The sequence below is a fragment of the Leguminivora glycinivorella genome, chromosome 11 (genome assembly GCF_023078275.1).
Source record: "Leguminivora glycinivorella isolate SPB_JAAS2020 chromosome 11, LegGlyc_1.1, whole genome shotgun sequence".
Classification (NCBI taxonomy): domain Eukaryota; kingdom Metazoa; phylum Arthropoda; class Insecta; order Lepidoptera; family Tortricidae; genus Leguminivora; species Leguminivora glycinivorella.
Genome location: NC_062981.1, coordinates 20107462 through 20124721, shown reverse-complemented (window position 1 = coordinate 20124721; position 17260 = coordinate 20107462). Strand labels below are relative to the sequence as shown.

Below are 17260 nucleotides of genomic sequence, written 5' to 3'. Positions count from 1 at the left end.
AATTCCAACAATCGCCACGGCTCATGGGAGTGGGGAATGCAGCTTTGCTATTCGTTTTTGAAGTATCAAAAGAGATTTTACTTGGTGTTGTGAAAAATATATTTTAACATCGTAACTTCCTCATCCGTGCAAAACCTACAGGAGATGTGTGATGTGTAAGCATACCTAATTAGATTAAGTAGGCTAGATGCTTTATATATGGAAACTGTATTACTCATAATGATCAGCTTATTCTATCTGTATTCTAATCGACATTACATATTGATGCCTTGGAGAGTCAACATGTGTTTCATTTATTAAACTCTACTACATCCCTACCGAATAGAACATGCACCAATAGCTTCGACCAATACATGGCGACCTTGCCAAAGCGTGTCAGCGTGTTGAGGAACTACGACCACTAAGGCTTCTCTGCAGCATTTCGTCGGTTTGCTATTTTCAAGATGGGGAAAACTGTGTCTAGAGTGGAGAAGGAAGAGGTCATCATAGCTCAGGCCGGTCAGGGCAATAGCGCCAGGACGAGTCAGGACATCAGCCACGCGGATGGGCAATCATACATAACGATGGCTATGGGAGTGATGATCACCGTTATCTTCGTCTATCTCGTCTGGAAAAGGATCCACAAGTGTCTGACGCAGAAGATCGAGCGCCAGGCGGCTGCTATGGTGATGCGCAGGCGTGCGTCCGTCTAAGGTGGCGGGCAGCGGCTGTCGTGGGGATTCCTGGAGCGCTGCGGATCGGCAAAGCAGTGTGAGTGTCCTACCACGAACTAAGTGACAAAGACTTTCATCGGACTACCGGAAAAATCATGTAAGTGTAGTGAAGTGACAAAGACTTTCATCGGCCTGCCGGGAAATCATGTAAGTGTAGTGAATTATTTTCCTATGGACTGTAGACCTTATCGTGTGGCGTTATATTAGCTTAAGGCTCGTTATAGTTATGCCAGATGTTTTAGAATTTTATAAGCGCATTAATTATTTTAAGGAATATTTGCTTAAGCTTGGGCCAGTTAGAAGAAGCGAGAAGTTAGGGCAGGAAAAATTTTCGGAAGCAAAGTCGGTTTATAACGAGTATAATGCCTATTTAGAGATTTATATTTCAAAGGTAGAAAAGGGGGAAGTGCCCCTCGACAATAAGGTACAACAGTATATTGCGGAAGTCGAAAGAGCATATGCTAAAATATTGCAACTGTTCGGGGAATCGCAACAATTAATTAATTCAAACATGGGTTCCAAATCGAATTTCGACTTGAAGACGGCAGTCTCTCTTTTGCCCGTCATGGATGATACTGAAAAGGTTTCTTTGCAATTAATCGACGCCATAGAGTTGTATGGGACAATGATAGTCGAAGCTGACATCCCGGTGTTGATAAATTTCGTTTTGAAAACACGTTTGTCTTACAATGCAAAACTGCGGTTAACAGGTACCTATACCACAGTAGCGAGTTTAATTGCAGATATGAAACTTCATCTGCTAACTCGGAGGTCGGATACCGCTTTGCAGAAACAGTTGCAGACGGCTAGGCAGGCGGGAAAGAGTATAGAGCAGTTCGGTAGAGATTTAGAGGATATTTTTGTCAAGCTGACAATTTCACAAGCCAATGGTGATTCGAGTGCTTACAGTGTTCTAAAACCCCTTAATGAAAGGCAGGCTATTCACAGGTTTACCAGTGGTTTGCGAAATGACCGGTTAAGTACGGTAATATCGGCTCGCAATTACACGTCTCTTAAAGACGCAATACAGGGTGCTAAGGATGAAGAGATTGCGATGACACCAACACCCTCAGAGCAGGTGTTCGCGGTGCGCGGTAGGGGTGCAAGAGCCCAAATAGCTTCGGGTCGTGGAAATGTATATTTCAACAGTAGGGTAGGTGCAGCGAGACACCCGCAGTACGAGTACAGGAAAACCGAAGGACGCGCTTCCTACTTGCCCAGAGGCAGAGGCGGTGGCGCTTTCAGGGGTGGTTTACGCGGCCATGGATATCGTAAGAGCTACGGGCATAATGGTAACGGTTTCGGACCCCGTAAGCCCCATAATAAGCAGTACGTAAACACGGCTCGTGAGTGCAATGACACGAACGAGTCACCAGCCAGATCGTCTGATCTTCAGTTTTTTCGTAACTAACACCTTACCTTATATTATGGCCTTCGGTAACGTGAATTCAGTTCAGCTTCACGTAAATGGAAAGTCGTTGACATGGCTATTGGACACCGGAGCGTCATTGAGTGCAGTCAAATATGGTTCGATAAGACCAACAGCTCCGATGATTCACCCACACACAACAAACGTAAATGGGCTAGGCGGTGTAATTACATCTGTTGGTTACAGCTATCTCGATTTATTTTATGAGACAAATGAATCATTTAGTCACAAATTTCATGTTTTTGAAAATTTACCGGTTGACGCGGACGGGATCCTGGGTCAGGATTTCTTAAAAAATATAGAGGCAATATAGATTTTGAAACGGACGTTTTGAAATTGAAAAACGGTAACCGCACATCCTTTATACCGGTACGCGTTTACTCTACACATAGCAGTAACGAACAATCATTCATTGAGTTACCTTCGCGAAGTGAAATTTTTGTAAAAGTTCCCATTAATGTCGCGGGAGATTTTGTTGTTTATGCCAGCGAAGTATGCGAGGGTATTTTCATAGCAAATTCTTTGTCTAGAAGTACGGATGGTAATTTGACTGTTAAACTATTGAACACGCGAGAGCAGGTTGTGAGGATTAAGTGTGTTACTCCCGAAATTAGGCGACTGGAGGAATTTGACGTTCTTAATTTTGACGAATGTCCAAATAACGCCGAAAGAGTGAAACTGTTGCTTTCTTTGTTAAAATTGAATTATTTAAATTCGGAAGAAAACGCCAGCATCTCAAGTATTTGCGCTAAGTTTGCCGATATTTTTCACCTACCAGGTGATAAGCTGAATACCATGAACCTTTACGAACAAAAAATCCATTTAAAGCCTAATGAATCTCCAGTTTACAGTAAGCCATACAGATTGCCTCACTCTCAAAAAGCGGAAATTAAAAAACAAATCGATCAAATGTTACGAGATGACATAATCGAAGAGTCCTATTCGGAATGGGCTAGTCCTTTGTTAATAGTACCTAAAAAAGCAGATTCCAGCGGGGAAAAGAAATGGAGGGTCGTAATTGACTACAGAAAAGTTAACGAGCGTATAGAGAATGACAAATTTCCATTACCGAATATTACCGAGATATTGGATTCACTGTCTGGTGCAATTTATTTCAGCACCTTGGACCTTAATCAAGGATACTATCAAGTAAAACTCGACCCTAAGAGTAGGCAATACACGGCATTTTTGGCTGATAAGCACTACCAAATGAAGCGCCTCCCAATGGGTCTAAAAACGAGTGCTAGTGCGTTTAGCAGAGCGATGACAGTTGCAATGACGGGTTTGAATTACTTACAATGTATCGTTTACCTTGACGATATTATCGTCATGGGACGAAATCTTCAGGAGCATAGCAAAAATTTAATAGACGTATTTTCGAGGCTGAGGAAAGTCAACTTTAAACTTAACCCACTAAAATGTACGTTTCTAAAAAAGGAAATTTTATATTTAGGCCATTTAGTTACGTCAGATGGAATCAAACCAGATCCAAGCAAAATTTTAGCGATTAAAAATTATCCAACTCCAAAAAATGAAGATGAAGCTAGAAGGTTCGTAGCGTTTGCGAACTATTACAGAAAATTTATTCCGAAGTTTGCCGAAATAGCTCAGCCAATAAATAATTTATTTAAAAAAAACGTAGACTTTGTATGGACTAATGAATGTTCAGATGCATTTAATACCCTAAAAACAGCAATGAGTAACCCACCATTGCTACAATATCCTAACTTTTCAGAAGATAACGAGTTTAGAATACACACCGATGCGTCAGGGATAGCGATAGGCTGCGTTTTATCAAACGGAGATGGTTTACCTGTTGCTTACGCCAGTAGACCCCTGAACAAAGCGGAGAAAAATTATCCCACCATTGAGAAAGAGCTTTTAGCTATTTTGTGGGGAATAAAATATTTCAGACCTTATTTATTTGGACGACGTTTCAGAGTAATTACGGATCATAGGCCGTTAGTCTATTTATTTAACATGAAGGATCCCTCCAGCCGCCTAACCAAGTTCAAATTGTATTTACAGGAGTACGATTTTGTGGTAGAGTATTTGAAAGGTAAAGATAATGTGGCTGCAGACGCATTATCAAGGGTTGAGATAACTAGTGAACAGCTGAAAGACATGAGTGAAAGAGTTATGTTCGTAACAACACGTGGGCAAAAGAAGCGAATGGAAGAGAAAGAAAGGCAAAAAAATGCCGGCACTACGGATTTCCAAAACGGTTGGATTGATCACCCAAACGTGGCCGAAATTCTAAAAAAACCTAACAATTCAACACAATTAAGTTTTAATTCAGAAGAGTATCGCAAGTGTGCGAAAATGAATGATTGTATTTATAGCAGAAACAATACGTTTGTATATACACCCTCATTGTCACTTATTAGCGTTGCACCAGTATCCCTATCATGTATGAAACGAGCTTTCTTCATGAGGGAATTGGAAGCTTTCTGCAATATTATAAACATTAACGAAATATGCGTTATTAAAAACAAAGACAATGAAAAGATTATCAAAGAGCTAGCTCAACATATAAAAAATATAAGTAAGTGGTCCGGGCCACGACTATGTATTATAAAGGGTGCAAAAGAAGTAAAGAATAAAGATGACAGGCGAGTCATCATGAATGATTTTCATATCTTACCCACTAGCGGACACGCGGGTATGCGTAGGATGACGAATAATATAAAACGTCACTACTACTGGCCAAGCATGGAAAATGACATAAAAGCTTTTGTAAAAAAATGCGATAAATGCCAAAAGCAAAAATTCCATAAACACATAAAAGAACCGATGTCTATTACTACCACAGCCACATCGGCATGTGAAAAAGTGTATCTAGATCTAGTTGGCCCTTTAACTAAAGATAACAACGGGTATAGTTACATATTGACGATACAGTGCGAGCTCACTAAGTACGTATGGGCTTACCCATTACCCAATAAAGAGACCGAAACGGTCGCGCGAGCATTCGTTGAAGGTTTTATTTTACATTACGGCATCCCGCGCGAGATAGCAACAGACCGAGGTTCTGAATTTATTTCTTCAACTATGCGAAATACGTGTAAATTGTTAAAAATAAATCAGATACAATCCACGGCATATCACCATGAGAGTCTCGGTTCTTTGGAGAACTCTCATAAGGCCCTGGGAGCTTTCCTCAGAATCCAGACGGATAACCAGGCTCACGAATGGAGCAACTGGCTTCAATTCTGGTGCTTCAGTTATAACACGACTATGCATTCTGAAACTAAGTATACTCCCTTCGAATTAGTATTCGGAAAACTTTGTAATTTACCAACTAATATAACTAATAATAATATAGATCCTGTGTATAACTTCGATGATTATCCGATAGCTTTAAGGTATAGATTGCAAAAGGCTCAGGAAGACGCCAGAAATAATTTAATTATGTCAAAGCAGTTAAGAAAAGAAAGATATGATAAAACATGTAATCCAATTAAGTATAAAATAGGCGATTTATTATTAGTGAAAAAAGAAGGACGTGAAAAAATGGACCCAGTGTATTTAGGTCCATACTCTGTTATTGAAGACATGGATGTTAATGTAAAAGTTTCTATAGGAAATAAACAAAATGTAATCCATAAAAATAGAACTATTCCTTATTTTATGTAACGAGTTATGCTAGTAATAAGTTAGTCATAATCATTGACTCATCGGTGCACCAGGTGTGCGTCACATTTCATTATATTATTGTTATCGTAACCTAAGAGAGTAATCACCTCACCATAATTATGAGCGTGTCGTATTATACAATAACACATAAAAGTGATTGACCTGTATTTTTATTGTAGGTTAATTTGAAAGTTTGTTAAACATGATTTTTTTTGTGTAATATTTTTTTTTTCTTTTCTAAAAAAAAAAAAAAAAAAAAAAAAAAAAAAAAAATAGGGGGGAAGGTGTGATGTGTAAGCATACCTAATTAGATTAAGTAGGCTAGATGCTTTATATATGGAAACTGTATTACTCATAATGATCAGCTTATTCTATCTGTATTCTAATCGACATTACATATTGATGCCTTGGAGAGTCAACATGTGTTTCATTTATTAAACTCTACTACATCCCTACCGAATAGAACATGCACCAATAGCTTCGACCAATACAGATGGCAGGGTACTTAATGTACATTTTTTTATTCCATCGGTTCAGTAAATCGTTTTAATGTGAATTTTACCCATTTTTGGTGTTCTTTTACGATCTTCCATTTGAAAGCCTGTATCGTGAAACGGGGTGACTTTGCAATACAGGGGTGACTTTGAATTTTTAGTTTTTGAGCCATGACAAAAACTATTTAAGAAATTTAATGATTGGCAGTTAAAGGTCAATATAAAATAAAATCAAAATTAGATATAAATAAAAAATCTAATCAAAAACATATAAGATCGGGTTACCTAATTTTCTTCTCGTGTCGAAAAGAAGAATTAGAAGACAGGTTATCTAATGAAAATCATTATTAAAAGAGACAACACATCATACGTACCATATGATTTTATTACCGATTAACTAAGAACACTACAGTGAACAATTAATAGGTCTATTTTATATAATTAAATTAAAACATGAATTATTGAATTACAATATTATACACAAAGTAGGAATTTAGAAAAGAACAAAAAAAAATGTTGGCTCAGGGAAAAAAAAAAGCTTTCTTAGTAAGTAAATAAGTAGTTATATTGGGCATGGCACAGTTATAATTATTACTTAAATGTTTAAATAAATAATAAATAAATAAATATTATAGGACATTCTTACACAGATTGACTGAGGCCCACGGTAAGCTCAAGAAGGCTTGTGCTGTGGGTACTCAGACAACGAACAACGAAACAGGTGTAAGAAACATGGAACAAATAATCGGCTTAGATGAGAATCGAACTCACTACCTCCATCCAGATACTCATAAGCTCGGGATTTGTTCCACGTTTCCTATATTTGAAATATTGTGCATTATTAAGTATTTACACTTAGTACTCTATTTATAAGAAAAAACAAACTTACATTAACAAGTAAATAGCAAATTCATGTGAAATTGTAAATATTATTTGGAGACAAATCTTATAATATGTGAATAAATAATTTAGTTTTTACAATACCTTCTCCTAAGTAGTAAATAGAAATAAAAGGTCTGGTCAAATCTAGGTGTACAAAATACATACGTACCTACGTTGTTTCTTTCTTCTTACAGCGATTATGAGTAGAATTACAATTGTTGTAATTAGACAAGTTACAACTTAATGTAATATGTGCTGGTATTTTGTACTTAGATTTGACCAAAGTTTAATTAATACTTTACAAACTAACGCTTTTTGGTCACTAGTGATTCAAATCTTCTCAAGTTATTAATATAACATTTTTCATTTATTAAATAAAATATTTTAAATAAACAAAAGCTCTTGATTAACCAATTACATAATTAAAAGTTTATCTAATACATTTACCAAATAGGAACCACAATATATATTTATTTTTTATAAAGATACTAAAAAATAATACAACTTTTAGTGATCGTGTAATCTTCGTTTAACTAAGTATTTATATATTTTACTAGTCCCTTAAAAAGTCAAAATTACACTTAGTAAGAACTTGCATAATTATGTATACCCCAAGTGAAAGTGTAAAGCCATATTGGGCGTACAGCTGGGCCGGGGCGTGCGGCTTGCATGTCAAACAATGAAGCTCATACCAGTGTCCTGAGTCCACGATACATAGGGTGGACGCACGCTCGCCTGCCCCTCTGCACGCCCCGCCGAACGCTCCGCTCTGACCATCCACTCAGGCCTTAATGTAACAGGAAGAGTGAACAGGGTCCCATGTTCTCCTCAGGAATAGGCTACCAAGATGGTGAACCGAAGTGCACGGCCACTGCAGACCGTTATGTTGAGGCAGAAGGTGCAGTGGTGGTCTCAGTCACCTCACGCTTCGCAAGGCATTTGCTGATACCTCAAACATGCTCCTATGTTTTCCTCAGGATTAGGCTTCCATGATGGTTGACCAAAGTGCACTGACACTAAATCGCGTTTGTAGGTGTTACGTGGTAGTCCCGGGGGCTTCTGTTGGGTCAGAAGGCGCAGTGGTGGTCTCAGACACCAGTCATCATGCTTGGTAAGGCATTTGCATATTCAATTCAATTCAATTCAATCATTTATTCATAAATAATAATTTACACGTCACATCATCATAATATTACAATTTGCATTTCTATTATAGTTCATATTGGTAAAAATAATAATAGTAGGTACTTAATCTAGTATTAAATAGTACTAACCATAGTTTTATAATTTGCTGTTCATATCACAAAGTCTGTAGGTATTTTACATGCATGTTTTTTTTTTTAAGTTAAATTTCGAGTTTGAATGTTCTGTCTATTCGTTGTAATAGGTTAGTAGGTTTAGCTATTATTTACTTTTTTACTTGCCCAAGTAATCGTGCAAAGCATAGTACGCTTCGGAGATTAAGAGGGATTTTAATTTTGACACGAACAAGCTGTTACTTTTAGCGGTCTTGATGTCCTCGGGCACTTTATTATATATTTTAGGACCGATAAAGTTGAGGCACTTTTTAGCCTTTGCCAATCGGGTTCGAGGCGCACGGAGCTCCTGGCCGCGTCTGAGGGGATACTTGGGTTCAACAGCGTCCGCCTGGAACTGTTCCAAGTTACATCTGACCTGTTTGGCTACCTCCAGAATATAGAGGGAAGGTAGGGTTAGGATTTTGTAACTTATGAACAGCTCCTTGGCCGGATGATCCCATTTGACCCCGGCTACTACACGGATTGCACGCTTCTGTAACCGAAAGACCCTTTCACGGTCAGCGGCGTCCCCCCATAGATCCACACCGTAAGCTAGTATGGAGTGGAAGTACCCAAAGTAGGCCTTTCTGACGTTGTCGGTGTGCAGACTTGGTCGCAGTCTAGTGAGCGCGAAGCAGGCAGCAGCAAGGCGGTCACACAGCGCGTCGATGTGCGGTCCCCACGTTAGGCCCGAGTCGATAGTGAGCCCTAGATACTTGACTTGGTCCACTTGCGGCACCGGTAGGCCATTGCAGGTGATATTGAGCGTGTGCTCTCTCGTTCCACGCAGGCCGAAGTGGACAATATTGGTTTTCTCAATATTCAGGGCCATGCCGTTCGCTGCGAACCACGCCGCAACCTGGTCCATCACTCTACTTAGTTTGAGTTTAAGCTGGTCGTAGTTGTCTGCTGCGACAATCACACAACCGTCATCAGCAAAAAGAACGAACTCCGCTTCGTTGGATGCCTCTGTGAGGTCATTCATTAAGATGAGAAATAGGTTATTCCCCATTATAGAACCCTGGGGGACGGCGCTGGCACCCAGTTCCAAGAGCTCTGATCGTTCGCCTTTGACGGATGTTAACTGTTTACGGCCTTCGAGAAAGGATGCGATCACGCGGTGCAGGTTGCCCGTCACACCGTAGTGGTCAAGTTTTGCCAGGAGTAGTGGATGATGCACCAGCTCGAAAGCGCGTGACAGGTCACAAAAAATGGCGGCAACTTGCTGTTTCGCCTCTAAATGACTCATGACCCTAGCCGTTACGTCGCGCGCAGCATCTATAGTCGATCTACCTGGCTGATAAGCGTATTGTTGCTTGTTCATTAACCTGTTCTTATTGCAGTGTGATATAAGTACATCGCTAAGCACGCGTTCGAATATCTTTGAGAAGATTGGGATTAGTGATATTGGTCTAAAATGTTTCACATTATCCATTTTTCCCTTGCCTTTATAAATTGGCTGTACCTTTACATTTTTTAAACTGGCAGGGTAAACCCCGCATTCAACACATTTATTAAATAAGTCACAAAGTATACTATAAATAAACTGCGGTATTATATCTAAAAATTTAGTTGTCATGTCATTGATGTCTTGCGAATCTTTACGTTTAATTTTTTGCGCAATTTTTATTATCAGTTGTCGCGAGCAAGGTTCCATACAAATAATATATGCATGTTTAGCGATGTACCCATTTAGATAGGCAAGCGCATCTGAGATGTTCGTATTCGTGTTGACACTCTTATTCGCATCGACATAAAACCGGTTTAGTTCAGTAGCCGCCGTGGCCGCGCGCTGCTTATCTGACCGGCCAGCTGATTTGTTTATTAAAATATCCAGTGCATCACGTTTGCCATCGCACTTACCTGTCTCGGAGGTAATTATTTGCCACGCCGTTCGGCATATGTTGTTACTGTTTGTAATGGAATTATTTACAAAGCACCGGCGTGCCTTACCTAATTCATTCAGATAGATATTCTCAGATGAGATAAGTTCGTTATATTCACAGTTATCATTAGTTGACTGGTTCAGTGAAATCCTAGCTTTAGTTTCACGCATATGATTTCGCGCTGCTACCACGCTTTCGTTGAGCCAACATTTAGATATTTTTTTAACAGGGTATTTTTTTACGGGGAAGTGTATGTTGAAATAATGAATGATAACGTCTAATACCGAGTTAAATGATTTATTTGGACAGTTGTGCTTAAGTAACAGCGCATCCCAATCGTAAAGAAATAAACTACGATTAAACTCGTCAACATTCATACTCGAAAAAACTCGTTTTAGTATAACACTGTTAGACTGCAGTAACTTCTTAATTTCTAACGACACGAATATACATTTGTGGTCTGATACATACATTTCATATGGTTTAACACATAGGACGTCAGTTACGGGAATGTTGGTGTAGGCATGATCTATACATGTCTGTGTAGTGCTACAGATTCTCGTAGGGAAATTGACTAGTGATCTCATACCAGCTGATTTTATTAAATCTGATAATACTTTTTTTTCATTGGTTTTGGTAAAAAGATCGATGTTAAAATCACCTAAAATTAGTATTTTATATTGATTAACTGTGGGAAGGTTTAAAAGTTGGTGCAATTTCGAAATAAATACAGGAAAATTATTTTCATGGCCCGATTGTGGGGGAGGTTTGTAAATACATACGATTATCAAGCCTAGACCAACATATTCCGTTGCACACGCCTCCATGTTCATCTCTTCACTGAGTTGAGCGACCTCCAGGCGTTCCAGGGTGAGCAGGGACGACTTGGAGTATATACACACTCCGCCGCCGTTCCGCGAGGATCTGCAGAGGCTGGAGCTGAGTTTGAAGTTCATTATGGTCACTGCCTCCAGCTGCTGTTTGGAGAGCCAATGTTCGGATAGACAAAGTACGTCGATGTTATTGTTCAGTTGCAGTTCACATTCCAACTTGTAAGTTTTGTTTTTTAGCCTGTTGATGTTTTGATGGATCACAGTAAATGTATGAGTTTGAATAGAATGCCCCGTCGTTTGCGGGCCGGTTGCGTGCAAGCTATAAGTTATGTTGCTTGCGTTTATTTTCGAACAAAAAGGGCCTCCATGGCGAAACGCATATGTTGACAGGCCATGTCTCAGTTTTCAGGAACACGTCATACACTGAAGACGGGATTCCAATTTTAAAGGAGTTGTAGTTTTCATGCTTTGATTGAATGAGCTCCACTGTGTAGTTGTGCTCGTCGTCGATTGATTTTAGGTAACAGATTACGTTGTCAGGCTGTGTCGTTGTTTTGAAATAACATGCATGTAGATATTTAATCTGTTCAATGCCCTCTAGGTTCGTATCTTTGGCCGTCCCTTTTATTGTTTTTGTTGTTTTTGAACGGCGATAGGTATTTTTAGTTCTGTTTTGGTCGCTGATTGTAGTCTCGCATATACCTCAAACAAGCGCCTATGTTCAGAGATGGTGGTCCGAAGATTTCAGATATTGTAAAAGGTGTTATGAAGGTGTCGACGTTTCAGTCTCTAGGGCTTCTATTTAGATAGAAGAAGACACAGCGATGGGATGTCGCAAATAGACATCATGCTTCGCAAGGCATTTGCGTATACCTCAAACATGCACCTATGTTCTCCTCTGGGTTTGGCTTCCGAGAAGGTTGGCCAAAGTGCACTGATACTGCGAAAGGCGTTATGGAGGTGTCGACGTGGCATTCCCGTGGATTTTTATGTGGGCAGAAAGAGGACCCACAGTGGTGGGGGTCGCAAACGCCGGACATCAGGATGGAGCTCTGAGGGGGAAAAATACAGACTTAAAATTTATAAAACGTAACGTAGAAGATATAGCAAGCACATTTATTTCTTGCGTGCCAATTCAGATAAAAGTAAAATAGAAGGTAGAAAAACAAATAATAAGTAATGGAAGCTGATAATTATTTAGCATAATGCTCGATTGAGAGCATTAGATTTCAGTAAAACACATGAAATACGTCAATGTATTTTTATAAGGTATTCTAGGGACTTCTTTTTGTATTCTACAAATATTTTGTAAAGGTTAGATAAGATAAAACAGGTTCAATTTGCGGGCTTACATGTTCTCGCAAAAATATCGGAAATACTTAGGGCCTCAAACACTCACCGAGACAAAATACTCGTTCTCACACGGAATCGTGATCCTGTCCTTACAGCGTAGCCTCCCATATCCCCCCTGGAGTCCTTCTCCAAACTTCCCGTACCCGTTGTACCGGATTTTGTCATCTTCTGGCAACGCGAAGTGCTGAGCGTAGGGAGACCAATGCCAGGACAGTGTGCGGGCCTGCCAGAGCCAGGAAGGCCAGATATAGCTCCAGATCTGTTGGGGTTAGTTAGGTTAGGGGTGGGGGCTAGAAGAACTACTTCAAACATGGGGCTACTTGGAACATGGGGTTACTTGGATACTTTATTTTGTAATTAGTAAATAGATTAGATATATTTTAATAAGCCAAAGAAGATAGGAGCTGATATTTTATTTAATATGAACATTGAAAAAATGTGTTACTAAAATATTCTATGGGATATTCTGAAAGTACGAAAATAACTTAGTGTTAAATAAAAATAATTATATCATTCTAGCATCTTAAGATTAGTGTATTACGGGATTTAGGAGGCTTAGTAAACAATCCATTGCAATTGTCCATGTAATATGATAATCAAACATTTTGTACAATGAATAAAACTACAGTATGAGAAATTAATGTTAAGGAATAACACCCTAAGCAAAGGAAAGTAAATTCTACTTAAGGAAAATAATATTCTAGACGAGTATTTTTGAATAAAGCCAACTTTATTATTAGCTAAAACACTCGACTAGATAAATCATAAAAGCAATAAGCCTATAAATTCAACATTCGAATACAAATAATAAATCTCCCTTATTCAAATATCCAGTCAATAATAGTTATTTGTTATACAAGGGGGCAAAGTTGTATTTTAACGCCGAGTGTGGAATTGAAAAACGAGCAAGTGAAAGGATTCTATAGTTGAACCACGAGCGAAGCGAGTGGTTCGAGAATAGAATCCTGAACTTGCGAGTTTTTTAACACACGAGAAGTAAAATACATTTGCACCCGAGTGTAACACAAAATTTTTCCCCTCACTACAGCGAGGAAACTACAACGCAAAAAAATGCGTTGATCACTGCTTCCAGTAGTTCCCCAGGTGGTAAATCATCCTTATTACTAGATTCACCTATTTTTATCAATTTTAAAGCAGTTAATTTGACTTTATTCAAGGTCAAATTACTTTACCCACTAGTGGATAAAATGCGTTTTTACCCGCTGGTATTAAAGGACAAAACACGTGTTTCCGAGCTAGTGAGGGGAAAACAAAATTTTCTCTTTACTCAGAATCTATCTAAAGTTTATTTATTCAGAATATAAATTTAAAATATTTATCAAATTTGTATGTTTTGCGTTGCGTCCTTCTTACTCACATCATTAAGAAAAAAATTCTGTCCTGTCATTTCCATTAGTAGAAAAAGCGGCAAAAATGTTATCGTTCCATAAAAAATCTAAATTTTGCGCCTTTTTTTAGTACTAACTTGCCTAATCGGCTACAATTATATCTAAGAAAATTGAATCAATATCAAGTTTCAATAAATAGAAGATCTGAATAGGATTTGTGAATATACCCATCGAAGTAAGAGTTACAATTCAGACGAACGGTTTCAGACAAATAATAAAGATTTAGCTTCAATGATTTACACCCCCTAATAATACTTACATACATAAAATGAATTTATTACTTTAACGTGAATGGAGCAGTGTTTTTGTCTATCTTTAACTCTCTTTTACGATTTTGTCAGATTTTGATACTTTTGATCTTATCTGGATACTGCCTGGACGATAAACCGCGCTGATTGGTGTCTTACGAAATGAACTACGATTGTTTGTGTTTACCCTGTTTATACTGTATGTTAAAGTGCTTGACTCGGGAGTCAGAACATTGCAGTGATATTCCCAATTTAAAAACTAAAAACAATAACACACGCCCTTAATTCGTTTTTTTTTATGACACCTACCCTGGAAGCCATACTGGGTGCGGGAGTAGCCTGCACACCCGGTGCGATCTGAGGATCAGCTCCAGAACCTTCCATCTCGTCTTCTTGAGTCTGCACCTCGTTTACTGGCATCATCTCGTCTCCCACCACATCTGAGGGTTAAAAAAAAGGTTAGACTTTGGGTCGTAATCACCCACCTTGCGTTATGGCTCAATGCTTGAGGTCCTGATTGACAAGTAATCCCGAGATTCCATATTCAAGGTACGAGTAAGGCTTAAAATCCATACTTTCGAGGTCGCCCCTTTATTTTAAAGCCACGGCGTTATACTGTACCTACTTTTGCTAAAGGCGTGGCCTTTTTAGTTTCAGAAAAATTTAATGAACTTTTTCTAATTAGATTTTTTCCAACTAGTCAATTTGCCTTGTTTATCCAGTTATACGCCACAATTATTTTATAAACGCTTTTTTACGTTAACGGTTAAAAACTCCACAAGTATTATGAAACCATTTTTTGTGATCGTTTTAACAAAATAGCAACCGCAATTTCGAACTGCCAAGTTCACTTTAGCAATTCAGAAACAAAACTTTTGTTTTAGCCTACTTAGAAATTGGCCTTCAATATTAAAGATCCAAACTTTTCAGACTTCGCTACAGTTTGGACACTGAAAAAATATTTCTCTGATAATCCTCTTTGGTGAATTACTAATAATTTATTTAGGCAATCTGTTGATCGACTTAACTAGAAAAACTTGTGATAGCGAAACTATTTGAAACTGGTCGCAATTATTTTTTAGAACACCACTAATAATGAAAACTAGTACAAAATGAAACATAAAAATTTAAAATTTTTACGCTTTCTTGCCCTCCTGAGTCCTTGAAGTATTTGTTTTGTTTTTGAACCTTTTGTTACTCCTTTAAGTTCAAAATACATTTTACTACAGTGGGTAGGTACAACAGGCCTTAGGAGGGATGGAACGTAATATTTATTCTATGATAACCCTAAAAATGTTTATTCTATTCTTAGAAAAGAAAAATATACCTTAGATAAAAAGACAACAGCTACAATTAATATGAACTACAAGACGGGAGCATGTTAGGGCTCTAGTAAGAAAATCAAGAAAATGAGAAAGTAAAGTAATGTTAATCTCAGAACTCAGGATAAAGATATCTTAGTAATGGACGTTAAAAATACGTTAGTATTTGCTGAAATTTCAAAAAAAAGGAAAAAAATAGTTATTTGTTTTAAAAGAGGAAGGCAAAGTTGAGGTTACAAAATAGTTCTAAAATTTGCCTTATAAAATAAACTATCAAATTAAATCTCCCAAAGCCATCTCCCAAAAACAAATTTCTGAAAATAAAGATTTGTAAATCTTAAACGGTATTAGTTAAGGTATTTGTTAAATCCCAAATATCAGAATCCAATAATCCAAGGGTCTAATCTACAGGAGAACTATCCCAAGGATCCCTCGACCAGGGTCTATTAACCATTCATAGTGTCCGCTGGCATGAGGTCCGACACAGGAGTGGTGGGGGCCCCAGGGCCCAAGTAGGCCCCATCAGGCCCGTAGAAGCCGGTACCCGCGCCCCCAAGGCCACCCGGGCCCGGCTCCAAGCTTATGTAGGCTGAAAGTTCACGTTGTTCAGTTTTATAACACTAATGTAAGTAATCTACGCAAGTTACATGTCAATAATTTGCCAGGATAAATTTTTTAGTTATTTCGGTCACATCTCACGTCGCCCGTCATTGCCACCTGACGGGAGAGATTAATTATGACGTGCAAAGATGGAGGCAAGAGACCTCAGGCCCCTCTAGGAGACTAGATGATGTGTTTAAAAGAAACCCAATGCAATCAAAACTGCACGAGGCTATGCGCTTAGCAAGGAACAGATGCCTATGGAGGAACCTAGTCTTCAACAGAATTACATGATGTCAGGGTCTTCAGCATTGAGGGAGATCAAGAGATATGGTAAGTCAGAGCACTCAGAGCAGCCGAAATGGCAATCGTGGACGACACGTGGCTATCAAAACGCAGTCTGGCTCTGTCGCGCCCTACAGAAGAGCAACAGGGATTCGCTTACGAAGCGTAAGAGATTAGAAGTGTTTCGGAGGTTCAGGTAGGGAAGCGTACCTAAGTGGAAGGTTCTAGAGTGGCTGCCATGGGTAAAAAAGCGCAGTATCAGACAACTACCATATGAGATGGACGGATGATCTCACGTCCTTGGGTAGCAATGTGCTAGGGATCGGCTAAGCGCCTCCAGTGGCGGCCTATTCGGAGGATCAGTCCATTAGTGAAGTCAAACGCTTGTTAAGTTAATGTAGAGATGCACTAACATGGAATGGAACAAACAAGGTTGTAAGGTATTTGTTTTTCCCACAGCTCTTGAAGACTCGTTTTTTAAGGAAAAGAAACCACATGGCGCGTTCTCTCTCCCTTGAAATGGAAATTACCCCATTATCGTAAGCATCTCGTAAGTTATTAGGTTATTATTCACTACAATCTCTTTGCACTCATTTCATGATTACACCATAAACATTCTAGTATACTTGATACGAATCTTATATCCAAGAATTTAGAAATGGCTCGCTGCTATAGGATAACCAACTGTACCGTTGGCTGGTTGCCAGCTATTGACGTCTGCATGTATAAACTTTGATTCCTCCCTTTCCATTCTCTTGCTGCCTTAAAGCGAAACCTTTTTAAGGGAAAATAAGGTGGATTATCAAGCATCAGAAATGTATGAAAATAGATTTTGAAAGATACTGTCCAGTTAAAACAAAGTGTCGGTATAG

At 38.7% G+C, this 17260-nt stretch overlaps 1 protein-coding gene across 2 annotated transcripts in view; it reads right to left on the bottom strand.

The window, feature by feature from the left end:
- Positions 1–11872: 11872 nt before the first annotated feature.
- LOC125230849 overlaps positions 11873–17260 on the bottom strand; it is an 82638-nt gene continuing 77250 nt past the window's right edge. The window contains exons 7-10 of one of the 2 annotated variants that reach the window (XM_048136092.1): positions 15955–16092; positions 14491–14621; positions 12571–12783; positions 11873–12223 (exon numbers count right to left, since the gene is read on the bottom strand). In XM_048136092.1, coding sequence (XP_047992049.1) covers positions 12017–12223; positions 12571–12783; positions 14491–14621; positions 15955–16092 — 689 coding nt within the window. In that variant the 3' untranslated portion in view covers positions 11873–12016. The remainder of the gene's footprint in view (positions 12224–12570; positions 12784–14490; positions 14622–15954; positions 16093–17260) is intronic. The other variant, XM_048136093.1, reaches the window with a different exon arrangement.